The sequence below is a fragment of the Narcine bancroftii genome, chromosome 4, assembly GCF_036971445.1.
Source record: "Narcine bancroftii isolate sNarBan1 chromosome 4, sNarBan1.hap1, whole genome shotgun sequence".
NCBI lineage: Eukaryota > Metazoa > Chordata > Chondrichthyes > Torpediniformes > Narcinidae > Narcine > Narcine bancroftii.
The window spans coordinates 184,042,473-184,059,337 of record NC_091472.1 but is presented as its reverse complement, the minus strand read 5'-3'; the positions used below and the strand labels follow the sequence as shown (position 1 = coordinate 184,059,337).

Here is a 16,865-nt window from a genome sequence, read left to right as displayed (position 1 = left end):
TGACCCTCTCCTTTATTGAGCCCTTGATGAGGACTGGGTCGTGTTCCTCCAACTTCCTCCTGAAATCCATGCTCCTCTCCTTGGTTTTGCTGACATTGAGTGCAAGGTTGTGGTCATTACACTGTTCAACAAGCTGATCTATCTCCCTCCTGTACGTCATTGTCATTTCTGATTCTGCCAACACTGTGGTGTCATCGACAAATTTGTAGATGGCATTGGAATTGTGCCTGGCCACACAGTCATGGGTATATAATAAGTAGAGCAGTGGGCTAAGCATGCATCCTTGGGGTGCACCTGTGTTGATTGTCAGTGAGGAGAAGACATTGTTTCCAATTTGTACTGACTGTGGTCTTCCAGTGAGAAAGTCAAGGATCCAGTTGCACAGTGGGGTACAGAGGCCCAGAGATTGTAGCTTCTTGACCAGCACTGAGGGAATAATGGTGTTGAAGGCCAAACTGTAGATGATGAAGAGCAGCCGTATGTATGAATTGCTGCTTTCTAGGTGATCCAGAGGTGAATGGAGAGCCAGTGATATTGCATCTGCTGTGGAGTGATTGTAACAACAGGTGAATTGCAGCGGGTTCAGATCTTTGCTTAGGTTCATGTTAGTTCTGCCCATCACAGCAGAGGTTAGTGCTACTGGGCAATAGATGTGGAGGTATATACAATCATACAATATATATAATCATACAATAGATGTATGATTGATGCCCTTTTGAATCAGGTGGGAACCTCTGACTGCAGCAGTGAGAGGTTGAAAATGTCCATGAACAGTCCAGCGAGTTGGTTGGCGCAGATTTTCAGTACCCCACCAGGTACGCCGTCAGGACTTGATGCCTTGTAAAGGTTCACCCTCTTGAATGATGTTCTTACATCGCCCTCAGAGAAAGATATCACAGGATCCGCAGCCTTTTCAGGGATTCTAGTAGGTACTGTTTGGTCCTTCTTCTCAATGTGAGCATAGAAGGTGTTTGCCCTCGCTTTGTAGGCTGCAATGACCTGCACCCCCTGCCATAGCTGGCACGTATGTCTTTGTCTTCCTCGAGAATTGCAATTTTGTTTCAGAAATCGCCTTCCGCGGGTCACGCCTGGACTTCTTGTAAAGATCTAGATTCCAGACTTAAATGCCCTTGTTCTCGCCCTCAACAAATTGTGAATTCTCTGATTCATCCAGGGCTTCTAGTTGGGGAACACCCAGTATGTGTGTGAGTGTGGGCACACATTCGTCAACACAGATCTTGATGAAGTCGGTGACACTTGTTCCATATTCATTCAAGTCTATGAATGAGTTTTTGAATATGTTCCAGTCCACCAATTCAAAGCAGTCCTGCAGACGCTCTTCTGCCTCCTTCAACCATGCTTTTGCCGTCTTCACCACTGGTGCTGTGACCTTCAGTCTCTGCTTGTACGCCAGGAGAAGTACAGTCAGGTGATCAAACTTGCCAAAGTGTGGTCGTGGACTGGCTCAGTAGGTGTTCTTCACAGTGGTGTAGCAGTGGTCAAGTGTGCTGGTTCCTCTGGTCTTGCATGTGATGTGTTGTTGGTAGTTTGTCAGATTGACCTGATTGAAGTCCCCCACAATGATCGGGAAGGTATCCGGATGTGCTGTCTCGTGGCTGTTACTCACAGTGCTCAGTCCCTCCAGTGCCAGCTTGACGTTAGCCTGGGGCGGAATGTACACGGTGACCAAGATGACAGTGATGAACTCCCTTGGCAAGTAGAATGGGTGGCACTTGATCACAAGATGTTCCAGGTCAGGGGAGCAGGACTGGGACATGACCATCACGACTGTGGACTATGATGAATTGATGACAGCACAAATGCTGTCTCCTCTGGTTCTTCAGTCAGCGGGATGGTGGGTGTAGCCTTTGGGCTGCAGCGCCGTGTCCAGAACATCAGTGTTTAGCCATCACGCAGCACTCCCTGATGCCTGAGATTACTGTCAACAACAACGAACTACATGATCAAAGGTGAATTCTGGACCCAACACAGAGCTTTAAACTAAATAGTAGGGGAATGGGTTCAACAGATTGGAGTGGGATGGGTGAAGTAAAAGTGTGGAAAAAGACAAAAGTATGAGAAGAGGGGAGATAAAAGTCAAGAGCAAAAGAGGCAACGATGGGCAGATTTTAAAAGTAAAATTAATATAAGGGCATATAGGAGGCGAGGACCTGGATGTAATAGATTTCACTAAAGAGATCATACTCAGGAAATCTGAGGGTCTAAAGATAGAAAAATCCCCTGGTCCTGATGGAATGCATCCCAAGGTATAGAAAGAAAAGGCAGAAGTTATAGTTGAAGCTTTGGTGATAATTTACCAAAATTGTCTGGACTTTGGGCAGGTCCCAGTGGATTGGAAGATGGTGAATGTCATGCGACTATTTCAAAAAGGATGGAGGCAAAAGGCTGAGAACTATAGACCAATTAGTTTAACATCTGTAGTCAGGAAAATGCTTGAAGCTATAATTAAAGAAAAAATAGCAAGGCATCTGGAACGAAATGGATCCATCAGGAAGACACAGCACGTACCAGAAGGAAGCAGCTTTGAATATGTGATTACAGAAGCAACGATAATAAAAAGATTTATAACAAACAAGTACATCAAGCTGCAAGAGAAAGAGAATGAGGAAATAAGCTGTAAACCCAAACAAAAGTGGGAACAAGATCTAAACATAAAGATAAAGAATGAAACATGGGAAAAGTTATGCTCCGGAACTATGAGAAATACAATAAACACGAGGTTACGCATGATACAATATAATTGGTTACACAGGCTATATATCACGCCCCAAAAGTTAAATAAATGGGATCCAACATTATCAGATAGATGTTTTCACTGTAAGAAGGAAATGGGAACAACAGTACATGCAATTTGGGCATGTGAGAAAGTGAAAAAGTTTTGGGAAGATCTAAATCAGATATTAAATAAAATCACAAAAAGCAACATACCAAAAAATCCAGAGCTCTTTCTTCTAAGTAAATATAAGTAAAGAATTAGGCCTCAAACTGGATGAAGCACAAAAAAGATTTATTATGATAGCCTTAACTGTAGCAAAAAAATGGATAATGTCAACTTGGAAATCAGAAGAGAGCCTGAGAGTACAGCAATGGTACATGGAAATGAATAAATGTATTCCATTGGAAAAAATAACATATAATTTAAAAAATAAAATCACATTATTTGAACAAACTTGGGAACCGTACATGGAATACAACAGAGAGGACTTACCGCGGACCTCCACCCCTAAAATGATAAAATGAGAAGACAAAATGACCTGATCCAGTGTGTAAAAGGTGACACAATTTTCTTATTTTCATTGTGTGATGACATTGTTTAATGGTTGTATTGTATATGTTGAACATTTAGTGGGTAGGGAAGGGGGTGGGAAGAAGGGAGGGAAGGTAGGGGGAGAAAAAGGGAGAAAATACCACTGTGTATATTTAAGAGGGAACTGTTTGTATGTATTTTGATTGATATGGTTCATAGTGTGAAAAATACAAAAAAAATTTAAAAATGAAGACACAGCATGGATTTGGCAAAGGCAGGTCATGTTTGGCAAATTTAATGAAGTTCTTTGAGGATACAACGAATACGGTAGTTAGAAGGGAGCTGGTGGATATTGTTCAACTGGATTTCCAGAAGGCATTCAATAATGTGCTGCATAAAAGAAATGTACAGAAGATAAGGATGCATAGAATTGGGGTGATGTATTAGCATGGGTGAAGGTTTGGTTAACCAATAGAAAACAGAGGGTTGGCGTAGCAGAGTTTTTTTTTTAGTTGGCAATCGAGGGTGACCAGGGTGCTGCAGAGGTCAGTGCTGGGCCCATAACTATTCACGGTATACATAAATGATCGGGAAGAGGGAACAGGTTTATCTAAGTTTGATGATGACACGAAATTGAGTGGAAAGCAAATTATGCTGAGGATACAGAGAGTCTGTAGAGAGCTATAGATAAAGTAAGTGGGGAAGGATCTGGCAGATGGATTACAATGTCGGCAAATGTGAGGTAATCCACTTTGGAAGTAAAAATGGAAGATCAGAATACAATATAAATGGCAAGTGATTGCAGCATGCTGATGTACAGAAGGACTTGGGAGTGCTTGTGCATGACTAACAGAAGTTTGGTTTGTAGGTGCAGCAGAATATCAAGAAGATAATGGAATGTTGGCCTTCACTGCTGGAGGGACAGAATTTAAGAGCAGGGAGGTTATGCTGCAACTGTACAATGTGTGGCCACATCGGAAGTACTGCATGCAGTTCTGGTCTCCTTACTTGAGGAAGGATGCTCTGGCTTTGGAGACGGTGCAAAGCAGGTTCACCAGGTTGATTTCTGGGATGAAGGGGTTGGCCTATGAGGAGAGATTGAGTTGTCTGGGACTGCACTCGCTAGAATTTAGAAGAATGAGAGGCGATCTTATAGAAACATTTAAAATGATAAGATTGTGGTAGGTAAGTTATTTTTATTGGTAGAGGAGTCCAGAACTAGGGGGCATAGCCTCAAGATTCAGGGTAGTAAATTTAGGACTGAGATGAGGAGGAACTGTTTTTCCCAAGGGTGGTGAATCTGTGGAATTTGCTGGAGGCGACCCCAGTAAATATAATTAAGGCAAGAATGGATAGAATTGTGCATAGCAAGGGAATTGAGGGATATCGTGAAAAGGCAGGTAGGTGGAGATGAGCCAATCATCAGATCAGCCATGATCACATTGAATGGCGGAGCAGACTCAATGGGCTGAATGGCCGACTCCTGCTTCTATTTCTTATATTCTTATGAATAAATAGTAACATTTCATTGGCTCTACTAATGACTTGCTGTCATCCTCGTACTTGATCTTTTATCAACGATTAGGACACCTAGATGACTCTACATTTCAGTGCTTGGCAACCTCTTATTATTTAGGAAATGTGCTTCATTTTTTTGAAAACTTTTCCTGCCAAAATGTACTATTTCATGTTTTGCCACATGAAAGCTAAAACTTTGCCCATTATTTAACTTCTTGTATCCCCCGTGTATACCCCTTATTTCTTCCTCGCAATCTACTTTCCAATCAATCTTTGTGTTGTGAGGTAAATCCACCATCCATTTGGTGCCTTTATCCATCATTTCCATTCAGTGTTACAAGGGGAGGGACCAGCATCAATCCATGTGCCATACCACTTGGTACACATTGCCCAACACAAGACCTACTTAGGCTAGCTCTCTATTTCCTGAATTTAAGCCAATCTTTCAATCAATATCTTATCACCTACATGATGAGTACTCATCTGTACTTACAATGGAGAAGATCACAGAAGCTAAGGAACTGAGGCAAATGAGAAGTGATGTCTTGGGCCTCAGCCAAATTGCAAAAGCGGATGCGCTACCAGTCCCAAAGCGTATTTTGGTGGGTAAATCCCTATGGCCTGATCAAGTGTATCACTGGACGTGGTGGGAAGCTCAAAAAGAAATTGCTGGGGTATTGCAAGGTATGGGGGCGGGGCTTTCGCAGGCCATGCCCCCTCCAAAAGTGTTATTGTGTCCCCCCCCCCACCCAAACACAAGCAGCAGGAATGGCAGTTTGCCCCCCCATGATCACGCTAATGCCCCCCTGATTAGATTTGTTCTGACGCTAACTCTGTACAGGTACTCCAATGACTTGTGACCTATGCAACTTATGTCCATCTGCACATACGACTGAATTTTTTTTCCAAAATATAAAGGAAAATATATAAGCTTTACGTGGTTTATGTTGTATTTGACAAACTATAACAGGGATACAGGGCATTTAAGAGCCAATATGTGCCCATTTACCTTGTTAGTTGGTGTCCTTGGGTTCGTAAACAGGACACAGCCATCTTGACTCCTGTGCGCATGCGCAGTGGGTTCGCATATTGGAGTTCAGTTGGTGCATGCGCAAGAGTTAAGGACGCGAATTCAATATCATTAAAATGCTTAACTCTCGCGGATGCACCAACCGAACTCCAATACGTGAACCCATCGCATATGTTCCAACAGGAGACTCATGCATGCACACAAGAATCGGGATAGCTGCGCCCAGCTCCGGGACGCTGACAAGCAAGTAAGCATGGGCCAGAATGTGGATAGATTCGCCAAGGTTGATGGACAAATTCAGGAAGCTTTAAGTTATTAACGTTTAATCTACGATTAAAAAAAGATTTGATTAAAAAGTTTGCTTTAAGAATTCGGCACTCCACGCGTGCCAGCACAATTCCAACTTGCATCTATTTCAAGATATGACTGATCTTTCGGCCCCAATTACGGTCATAAGTCGGGGAATACCTGGTATTTAGATCACTGTTGATATTTATATCATTGGAAGGCGGCTATTGTTTTGCCTTTATTTAAGCAACACTACAAAGGAAAGCCCTGGAAGTACTGGCCAGTGAGCATGACATCAGTGGTGAGTAAGTTGATAAAAAGATTCTGAAGACCAGGTTCTATCAGCATTTGGAGAAAGCTAGCATGACTCTGTGTATAGCACATCATGCCTGTAAAGTAGAAGTTTGCCAGGGTTTCTGATGTCATAGCAAACCTCTGCACACTCCTGAGGAAGTAGAGACAGTGTCGTGGTTTCTTCACGATGCCGTTGGTGTGTTGGATCCAGGAAAACTCCTCCGAAGTTCCAAGATTTGAAGAATTCTTCTTTCCCTCAAGCTGAATGTAAAATTCATTTCAATGATGATTCTGACTGACGAGGGACACTTTCATGATAAGATCATTAATTCATTCCATTTCATAACAACAAGTCTTGTATTGGGAGATGTGAGAAAATATGCAGACTGTGATTGAAAAAATATGACAGTGCTGACCCGAGAGAGGGGAAACACAGCGCTGCTCCAAAGGGTCCTACTGCCTGGCCATGATGCCAGTGGCTCTGTGCAAGCTGGTAAAGGGGCCAACAGAGCTTCTTTATATAAAAAATCCTGCAAACATGAGGTCTGCGCTCAAGATGGCAGCACCTCTTCTAGGCAACCATTGCACGAGGTGTCACTGACTCTGAAGGGAGCAGCAAGCCAGCGCTCAGCAACACCTTGAGAAGGAGACGGCCCTACAGGGGACGAGCAAGAGACTCAGAGGCTGAAGGAGCCACACCGGCTGCCACCCGTTGCTGACTTGTGGCCGATCGACTCACACCAGGCTGCAGGCTGCTGGAGGTTGGCTTGTGGGAAACGGGTATCAGAACCGGGATTTGGGTTGTTGCTGAGCGTAAGAAGGACTTCCGGAGTGCCTCAGACGCTGAAGTCTTTGTGGTGACTACCTATGCCTGTCTGCAATCCTGCACTGCCTACTGCAGGAGGCAACCCATTGTACCTGCAGGGAGGTAACCTGGGAGGCTGGCTCCACCTACTCCCTGCCCATCACTGGCCCCATATAAAGGCTCATGCCAGTTCTGGGGTGGGAGTAGAGCACATGGAGCCGCAGGGATACTGAACCTTGTGTAAAGGTTTTAAACTAATTAAAGCCTGCAGCACAGCCTTCATGGTTTGAGCTTGTTTGTTTGCACTGCAGCGCATCACAGTCTTCCTCTTCCATATCAGAGAGTTTGGATTTGGAGTCTGGGTTGGGTGCAGAGGCTGTGCAAGTGCTAGAGGGAAATCCACGAAAATTCAGCTTCTCTGAAGGGACTCTCTCTTTTGTTCCTTTTTCTCTTCTGTCAGGGATAGCAACTGATGCTGAACCTAGTGGCCCAAGGCACCTATACCTTTATCCTGATGGTAGCAGCCAAAACAGAATACGTTCTGGGTGGTGCAGATCCTTGATGATTGCTGCCACGTTCCATGTTGATTTTCTCAATGGTGGGGAGAATTTTGCCTGCTATGCACTGGGCTGGGCTCACTACCTATCGCAGGGCTTTCCGGTCAAATATTGGTGCTCCCATGGTGGGTTGTGAGGCAGCTGGTCAGCACATATTCCACTGCACATCTGTGAAGTTTGCAAAGATTTTCGATGTCATCCCAATCCTCCACCAACTCCTGAGGAACTGGAGGCATTGATATGTTTTCTTCACAATAACATTGGTGTAATGAGTCCAGGAAAGGTCCTCCAAGATAGTGTCTCCCATGAATTTAAATTTGCTCACCCTCTTTGATCCCCCAATGATCACTGGTCTTTCTTTCATAAAGTCTACCATGAGCTCTTTGGTCTTGGTGACAATGAGTGTGAGGTTGTCTTTACTGGACCATTCAGGCAAATTTCAAACTCCTTCTGCATGCTGAATCAGATCCCAATCTATGTCGGCCTGTATCTGCAACATTTTATTTTCCTTCTGGAACCTTATAGTTTTGTTTCCAATACCCAGATAATGAAGTTGCCATTTACAAAGAATGAAAACTCTGCCATTAATGCTCACTGTAGCTAAAGGAACAGATTTCTATAGAACCATTGTTCCAATGGACATATATTCAATATTCAAGGAGAAAGGAAATTATCAACTTTCCTTAGCTCCACATCCAGCTGAAGATTTGGGGGAGTTGATAAAATTGATGACAAAGCATTTAAAAGTGCAAGTCACTTCATACATTCGAAGGAAAGACAAAAAGAATTTAACAGCAGGTAATGGTACCAACCTGAATGATCAGATTCTTTCAGAGTTCCTGTCCAAGAAGTGAAGAGTTCCGCCAAGAACTCAACATTTAAAAAATCATTCTGAAAATAAGTGTTAAAATACATCATCCGTTCTGATTATCCCAACTTGCTTGGAAGAATCTAGAGGTGCTCAACTTCCATTGGGCACTTCTGCACAGCAATCTTTGTTCTTGTGCAAGCGTTTGTACAGAGCAAGGCCCCACACAGCAATGCGTTAACAATTCTTTTCTCCAGAAATTTGGGCTGGAGAATAAATATTGATCAGTACAACCAGATTTACTCCCTCAGTTTTCAAAATAACATCATGGATGTTTTAGGTCCAAGTGCAAGAGCAAATCAAGATCCTGTTTCAAGTATCACTCAAAACATGACGTGCCTAAGAATGCAATGTTGCCTTCATTTGACATTGGAGACCGGCCTCGATTTTTGTCTTCAATTTCTGAAGTGAGGTTCAAATCCATAATCTCAAGGACAGTTGATCAAGATTAAGCAGCTGGTGAATTGTAGATGAAATTGCACTCTACTTCTCCCTTGTAAGGAGGTCTTCACCCAATCTTGAGAAAGCAGTCTGTGCACTACCCAAGTTCTTCCACAGATTGGAAACTGACACTTCATAACTTGGCAGATACTTCAGTACAGATTAGTCTTTTCATAAATACAGTTTGGGAGTTATTCTCTCTCTGATAGAATGTTCTGGAATAATTTATGTACAGGGCAGAAAAATCCAACAATCAGAATGTGAACAGATAGTTAAAAATCAGTGGAAAATGTTTAAGGCTTACTCAGTGTTCTTTTAGAGCTTTTGCCCTAATTAAAAAAGGGTGTATTGATTGCAAGGCGTTCTACTGAAGCTTGATCAATATTACTTGAAATGTTATTTGAGACTTGGTTCATTTTTAATCTTGCATGAAACATCGACTTGAATCTTATTTCTGACTGATGAAGCTGAAGCAACTTCAATACTTGATCATTCTCTTCAAAGTATTTTTGCTGATACAATGTCACATGTTCTTTCCAACTCTCACCGAGCTTTAAGAAAGCATCAATTGAACATGAATATCCAACAGATTCTATTTCAGGACAAACCATTGTACATTCCGCCAGGTCACAGCAACAAGGATGCATTGCTCTGAAAATTGCCTTAAAAACCATGAACAGTAAAATTCCTGTTATCTGGAATTCAAGCAACCGGCAAAAAAATTGAGGAAAATATTTTTTTTTAATTGAAATTAATAAGAATGTAAAAGTTTAAAATTGTGTAAGTAAATGTTCTCTGAAGCTTTGGTGAAGATGGGAGCAAATATTCAGCCAGTGGAGGGTCTTGGTCGTGCTTTGCTCGTAACAGCTGTTGGAATAAAGTTATGTTTGAATAAAATGGCATCACCCACGATGCCACTCGCCACTGGGGTGACTCTGTTTAAGTGCCTCCTTATCTCTGCTTAGCAAGAGCCTTTATCTTTATTAGTATATTGTTAAGTATATTAGTAAGGCTTTATCTGAAAATGTGAGGGAGGGGGTTAATTATCTATAATGTTATTGTTCGTCTTTTGGGCGGCTCCGTGGAGGGGGAGGAACCTGCAGTTGTAGCAGCAGTTACATGTTTTCAAAGAATGTGACTGAAAATAAAGTAAAATATTTTATATATATTCAGTCAAGTAAAGTTTGTTTATTCTTAATGCAGCTGTATTATTTAGGCATTGTAAGAGTGAGTCTCAAGCAAGCGGAAAACTTGCTTATCCAGCATCTGCCAATCCCAGTGGGTGCTAGAAACCTGATTTCAGGGATTCTCTCTGTAATGTTCATCTTCACTGAAAATTTGACCAATTAGGAAGGAAAATTATGAAACACGGAAGATAAAAGCAAAAAGGTACTCTTAGTTTTCAAATATGGAAACTCAGCAACATATGAACAAGATATGGAATCAGTTTATTTCCATTCATGATTTTGGAAATTTATTTCCCTTCAAAAGTAGTTGAAGACACTTTCAATGATCAGCCCCAGGATGGACCTAAAAAAATTACAGTTTTTCTGTTGGATGACAGGCAATTGGAGATTTACAACCATGATAATTATCACCAAATTACTGCACCAATATTGAATTTAAAAAAGACTCAAGTATTTTAATTTGTGTAAAATTTGTGAAAGAAAGTCACAATGTGTTATTCTGCCTTTTGCGGTGTTAAAATTCCACACTTTCCAATTCGAGTGCATTTTCTGGCTTTATTCTAATTTGCCAAGAGAAAGAATTACTGACCCAAAAATCAAAATGAACATTGCTTCACATTTTCTCCCTTTCTTTACGCAAAATATAATTTAATTAAATTAAATAGTGAAGCATAATTAAATCATTCTCCATCTCACCAGTTGGACTTTGTTTTTTAAACCATGCAAAACTTTTTTTTTTCTAAAGCTAGTTTGCATTCCTTTACTTTCAACCTAGTCACGATCAGGGGAAGCCCAAATATGAAATGCCTTAAGAATTTCAAAACATACGGGCGCTGTATGCTAATCAGGCAGCACAGGTCCGTGGGCCGGTTACTGAGCTGCATTTCTAATTTTATTTTTTTAATTATTGAAAAAAACAGGAAAAACCATTATAATTAAAATATGTAGCAAGAAAAAAGTTGATGTTCTAGACTAAATATTCAAATTCCGCAGAATATCAACTCTGTTGGCAACACATTAATGTTATTTGCCTTTATAGATTTTCTTTCCTCCTTTCCCCACAACAAAAGCAGTCCTGAATCTAAGATGTCCTTTGATTTCCACTCAAGGTGTCTGTCTCTTTGGTTGTGTAACTTGTGCGATGAACTCATTGAGAGGTGGAGCAGGTCATCAAATCTGTTTCATCAAATACTTTGCTAATATTGACAGAATGCCACATAGCATTTGTATTCGACCCAAGAACCTCTTCACCAGTATTCTTGGCATGAAGAGGATGTAATTTCAAGGACACGAGCCACATTTCATAATAGAGCATGATTACAAATGGACTAGCCAATGCAAATATGACATACATTGCTGAAAATCTCACCTGTGATTGAGCCCAAAAGGATATTGCTTTTGATGTGCTTGTATACGTAATCATACGTCAAAGGCTTTAGAGGAGATCCAGTTGACAGTATCGTGTGTAGTGTCTGCAGACTGTGAGTTTCACCTTGAAGGAGGAAATTTTGACTTAAATGTTCATTTCAAATAAAGCTACTAACATTCACATGAAAATTAACAAATATTACATACTTGACACTAGTAGATTAGCTTTTTTTTTAAACATTCTCACTGAAATTTACTCATTATATATTTTTTTAAATCTCAATCGACCTGGGCATCAAAGCTTATGGGGAGAAGGCCAGGCAGTGGGCCTGAGTGGGAAGCTCATGATTAAATGGCGGCGCAGCCTCGATGGGCTGAATAGCCTTTTTCTGCTCTTAGGCCTTATTACGAATTTGTGTCTTTAAAATGACAATCATAATTACAGATCAACTGCCTGTCACTTTGGAGCCTGGGGCGGCAGGGTTAGTTAGCGCAACGCTGTTACAGCGCCAGCAATCAGGACCTGGGTTCCAATCCCACACTGTCTATAAGGATTTTGTACATTCTCCCCGTGTCTCCATGGGTTTTCTCTATGAACTCCAGTTTCCACCCACCCTTCAAAACATGTAGGTCAATCAAGTATAATTGGGTGGCATGGGCTCGTGGGCTGAAAAGGCCTGTTACCGTGCTGTAAGTTTAAATTTAAATCTATATGCAATTAAGCCATCTGGGGAAAAAAAATTAAAGATTCAATTTATTGTCATGTGATAAAGACAGTGCAATATTACACGAAATTTGTTTTCACCTGCCGTAAGGCAGACAGAGTTACCATCGGCAGAAATTGCCTGAAGCGCCTCTGACGGTCAGAGAAAGAAAGGCAGAAGAGAGTCCCCCCCACCTGCAGAGTCACCGTGGGTCCATGGATTCACCTCCAGCACTCCCACAACCCTAGTCCGAATCACCAGAAGCCCGAGCTGCGGATCCGAACCTCTGACACCATCAGGAACCCTTCAGCACCATCTCGCATCCCAGTTCCAATATCTAGTACCCCTTCAGCCAGTCCTGAGCCAGCCCCAGCAGCCTGCTGTGAGTCCCTCAACCATAGTGGCCACCAGTCCACAGCCTGCCTGCCTGAGTTCCTCGCATTGAGTGGACAACAGCCTGCCACCTGTGCGTTCTTCAGTTGCAGAACCCCTCAACAGTCCACTGCCGTGATCCTGTGGGTCATCTCCTCTGCTTCTCCTTCTCAAACCGGTGGGGGGGGGGCGGGGGACTGGTCTCCCCATTTTCTGTGCCCTGTGCTAGTCTGGAACTCCTTGTAGCTGTTGCCGATCATAGGTGCTGCCATCTTTGGCCAGACCCTGCAGTTGCGGGACTTTCAAATAAAACCACCATCCGCTCTATTATCAGGCCTTTTAAAGCCTGTATGGAGCTGACAGCAGTCAGACTGGGAGGTTGGACCCTGCGAGAGTCACGTGAATCCACTCTCTGCGGGTCCGCACCAGCGCCGTCATTTTCCTCTCTTCACTGAGTATTTAAATGCCACTTTAGAGATAGAATTCAATGATTACTACAATTTCTATGTCCTGGTACCACTTCCTGAGAACCATGCAACTGAATCTCCATCCACTGAACATTACAACACAAATTGTTCTATGAGGAAAGCAAATAAAATCTACATAGCATAATGGTACTGAATAGATTAAGGCTTTCTCATCTACTTGCCATGGCAAGTTTGGCCATTTTTCTCCCCCATATTAACACTCATTGTTCAGAGTCATTCTGAAATTTTCAATATTTCATGGATTAACCATATAGGCGCTTTGTTATTCATCGTACAAGTTATAAATTAAGGTTTTTTTCCGTGTGAATAAGGCCTTTTTTTAAACTTGCAATCTCGCTCCTGCTTTGAAATGGACTTTCTTACATTCCCAGTTCTTTGGAGTCGAAGAAATGATCAGCTAACCTCTGATCTTTGAAAGCAAGCAATTTGAAAAGTCTCTAAAATGTTCTAAGAAGTGACAGAATGCAAGCACGTATTTTTTTCTAATTGTAACAGAAACAGCTTCAAGTTCTGTAGTGAAATGTTGGCAAAAATGCCAGCGAAGGTGTCAGATGAGAAACTGAAGTTCGCCCTTTCACACTGAAAGTAGGTGACAAGAATTTTAACCGCACCATTCTCCATGACCAACAAACAGTTACCTCATCATTACTGGGCTGTCCACTGGGAAGCAAATCATCTGCAGTATCATGGCTTACAGAGCTACCGTGGGGGTGGGGAGATGGGGCTGGAGGTGGGACTTTCCTGACGAAGGTATATGCCACAGCAGAGCTTGAGTCACCCCTACAGTAAACATAGGAACATAGGAAGTAGGAACAGGAGTAGGCCAAAAATGGCCCATCGAGCCTGCTCCGCCATTCAATACGATCATGGCTGATCTAATTTATGACCTAACTCCACTGCCTTCTCCCCATATCCCCTAATTCATCTGTCATGTATTATTTTATCTAACCGAATTTTAAATGTCTAATGAAGCAGCCTCAACCACTTCCCTGGATAGAGAATTCCAAACATTCACTACTCTATGGGAAAAATTATTTTTTCTCATCTCTGTCCTAAATCTACTCCCCGAATCTTGAGACTGTGTCCTCTTGTTTTAGTTTCCCCGGCCAGCTCAAAAAACCTTCCTACATCTATCCTATCCATACCCTTCATAATCCTATATGTTTCTATAAGATCTCCTCTCATTCTCCTGAACTCGAGCGAATACAATCCTAGACGATTTAATCTTTCATCATAAGTCAACTCCTTCATCCCAGGGATCAACCTAGTAAACCTCCTCTGGACCGTCTCCAAAGCCAGTATATCCTTCCTCAAATATGGAGACCAGAACTGGACACAGTGCTCCAGGTGCGGTCTCACCAGTACCTTATACAGTTGCAACATTACCTCCCTACTCCTGAATTCAATTCCTCTAGCGATGAAGGCCAACATTCCATTTGCCTTCTTAATAACCTGCTGCACCTGCAACCTAACTTTTTGCGATTCATGCACAAGCATTCCCAAGTCCCTCTGAACAACAGCATGCTGTAGTTTTTCACCCTTTAAATAATATTCAGCTCTTTTATTTTTCTTGCCAAAGTGGATAACCTCACACGTACTAACATTGTACTCCATCTGCCAGACCTTTGCCCACTCATCCAGCTTACCTATATCCCTCTGCAGACTCTCCACATCCTCATTAAAATTTGCTCTTCTACTCAATTTGGTGTCATCCGCAAACTTGGCTACACCACATTTTGTCCCCTCCTCCAAGTCATCAATGTAAATGATGAACAGTTGTGGGCCTAACACTGACTCCTGCGGCACCCCACTTACCACTCTCCGCCAACCTGAAAAACTCCCATTTATCCCGACCCTCTGCCTCCTGTCAGACAACCAATTTTCGATCCATGCCAATATACTTCCCCGGACTCCACTTCCCTGTAACTTACTGAGAAGTCTCTTGTGCGGCACCTTATCAAACGCTTTCTAGAAATCCAAATACACATCACCTGTTCCCCTCTATCCACCGCACCCATTATATCCTCAAAGAACCCTAACAAGTTTGTCAAACAAGATCTTCCCTTTCTAAAACCATGCTGCGTCTGCCTGATTGAACCTTTACGTTCCAAAAGTTTCACTATTTCATCTTTAATGACGGCTTCAAGCATTTTTCCAACTACAGACATCAAGCTAATTGGCCGATAATTTCCAGTCTTCTGCCTACATCCCTTCTTAAAAAGTGGCGTGACATTTGCTGTCTTCCAGTCTGCCGGGACCTGCCCAGAATCCAAGAAATTTTGGTATATGACCACCAATGCATCAACTATAGCTTCTGCCATTTCCTTCAGAACCCTTGGATGCATATCATCAGGACCAGGTGATTTGACTGGCTTTAGTCCCATTAGTTTCTCCATCACTACTTCCTTTATAACAACTATTTTATCAAGGCCCTCCCCAACATTCACATCCTTAACTCCGCACTTGGGCATGTTGGACGTGTCTTCCACCGTGAAGACTGACACAAAATATGCAAGAGGACAATGGCTACTGCAAGCTGAGGGCCAATCAAGTACCTGTGATCCTTGCATGCAGGTCAACAACGATTTCTTAATCCATAATTAATGAAGGAAATTCCAGTGAATTAGACAACAATGAAAAGAGAACTGGGAGATGCTACGTGCAGGACATCAAAACGGCAGTGCTGATTCATTAATTGTCATCTCATCTCTGCATCCTGTGTAATGGAATGCCATAGGATTCCGCTAAATGCTCCAGTTTCAACCGGCAAGGGAAGGAACAAATATTATGCAAACTCTTTATTTCATTAGGATCACAATCAGGTTTCATGTCATCCTATTGAGAATCACCCAGCCTAATTTCCCAATAATCACTAATTACCAGTTGCAGAATCTAAAAAACACAACGAAGTTCTTACTTACAAATGGCAAAAGGATGTACAAAAGGATACAATTGCTGTGCAATAGTGAACCAAAAAAAACCAAGTATCGGCAATATAGAATTCCTGCGATCCCATCGGGAAAATTGGATAGCTGTTGCACACAAAAGTTAGGGATATGGAGACCATAATCCATTCCAAGTTGCTTTTTAAAAAGTTTCAGTTGTTCCATGTAATGTGCAATGAATGCATCCAAAATTAGATCATAATTGTCATTTGGCATGATCTGTCACAACATCTCAGCAAATTTGATATGCTCTGACAGAAAGGGTACTTGAAACAGTTTTAACAGACACTTTCATAACAACATAAATATATAGGAGCAGGAGTAGGCCATCCTGTGGTAGGTCGGGCCTGTTCTGCCATTCAATATGATCATGGCTGATCTAGCATTGGACTCTGTTTCCCTTGCCCATCTTGTCCCCATAACCTTTCATTCCCCTACTGTTCAAAAATCTGTGTCCTAATTACATTTAATGAGGCCTGCCTCTGCTGCTTCATTAGGCAAAGAATTGCACAGGTATACTCATCTCTGGGAGAAGCAGCTCCTTCTCATCTGTCTTAAATCTACTCCCCCAAAGCTCGGGGTTATGTCACCTAGTTCTCATCTCACCTTCCAGTGGAAACAACCTCCTTTCATCATTGTATGTTTCCATAAAATCGTCCTTTCCCCTTCCTTTAAACTCCAATGAGTATAGTCCCATTCTACTCAGTCCCCCCTTATGCCAGCTAACCCAGT

General features: G+C 42.2%; 1 protein-coding gene across 1 annotated transcript in view; it reads right to left on the bottom strand.

Moving 5' to 3' along the window:
* Nucleotides 1–16,865, bottom strand: part of aacs (acetoacetyl-CoA synthetase) — a 141,167-nt gene that overhangs the window by 26,732 nt on the left and 97,570 nt on the right. The window contains exon 12 of the mRNA XM_069933205.1: nucleotides 11,626–11,748. Within this exon, the coding sequence (XP_069789306.1) occupies nucleotides 11,626–11,748 (123 nt within the window). The remainder of the gene's footprint in view (nucleotides 1–11,625; nucleotides 11,749–16,865) is intronic.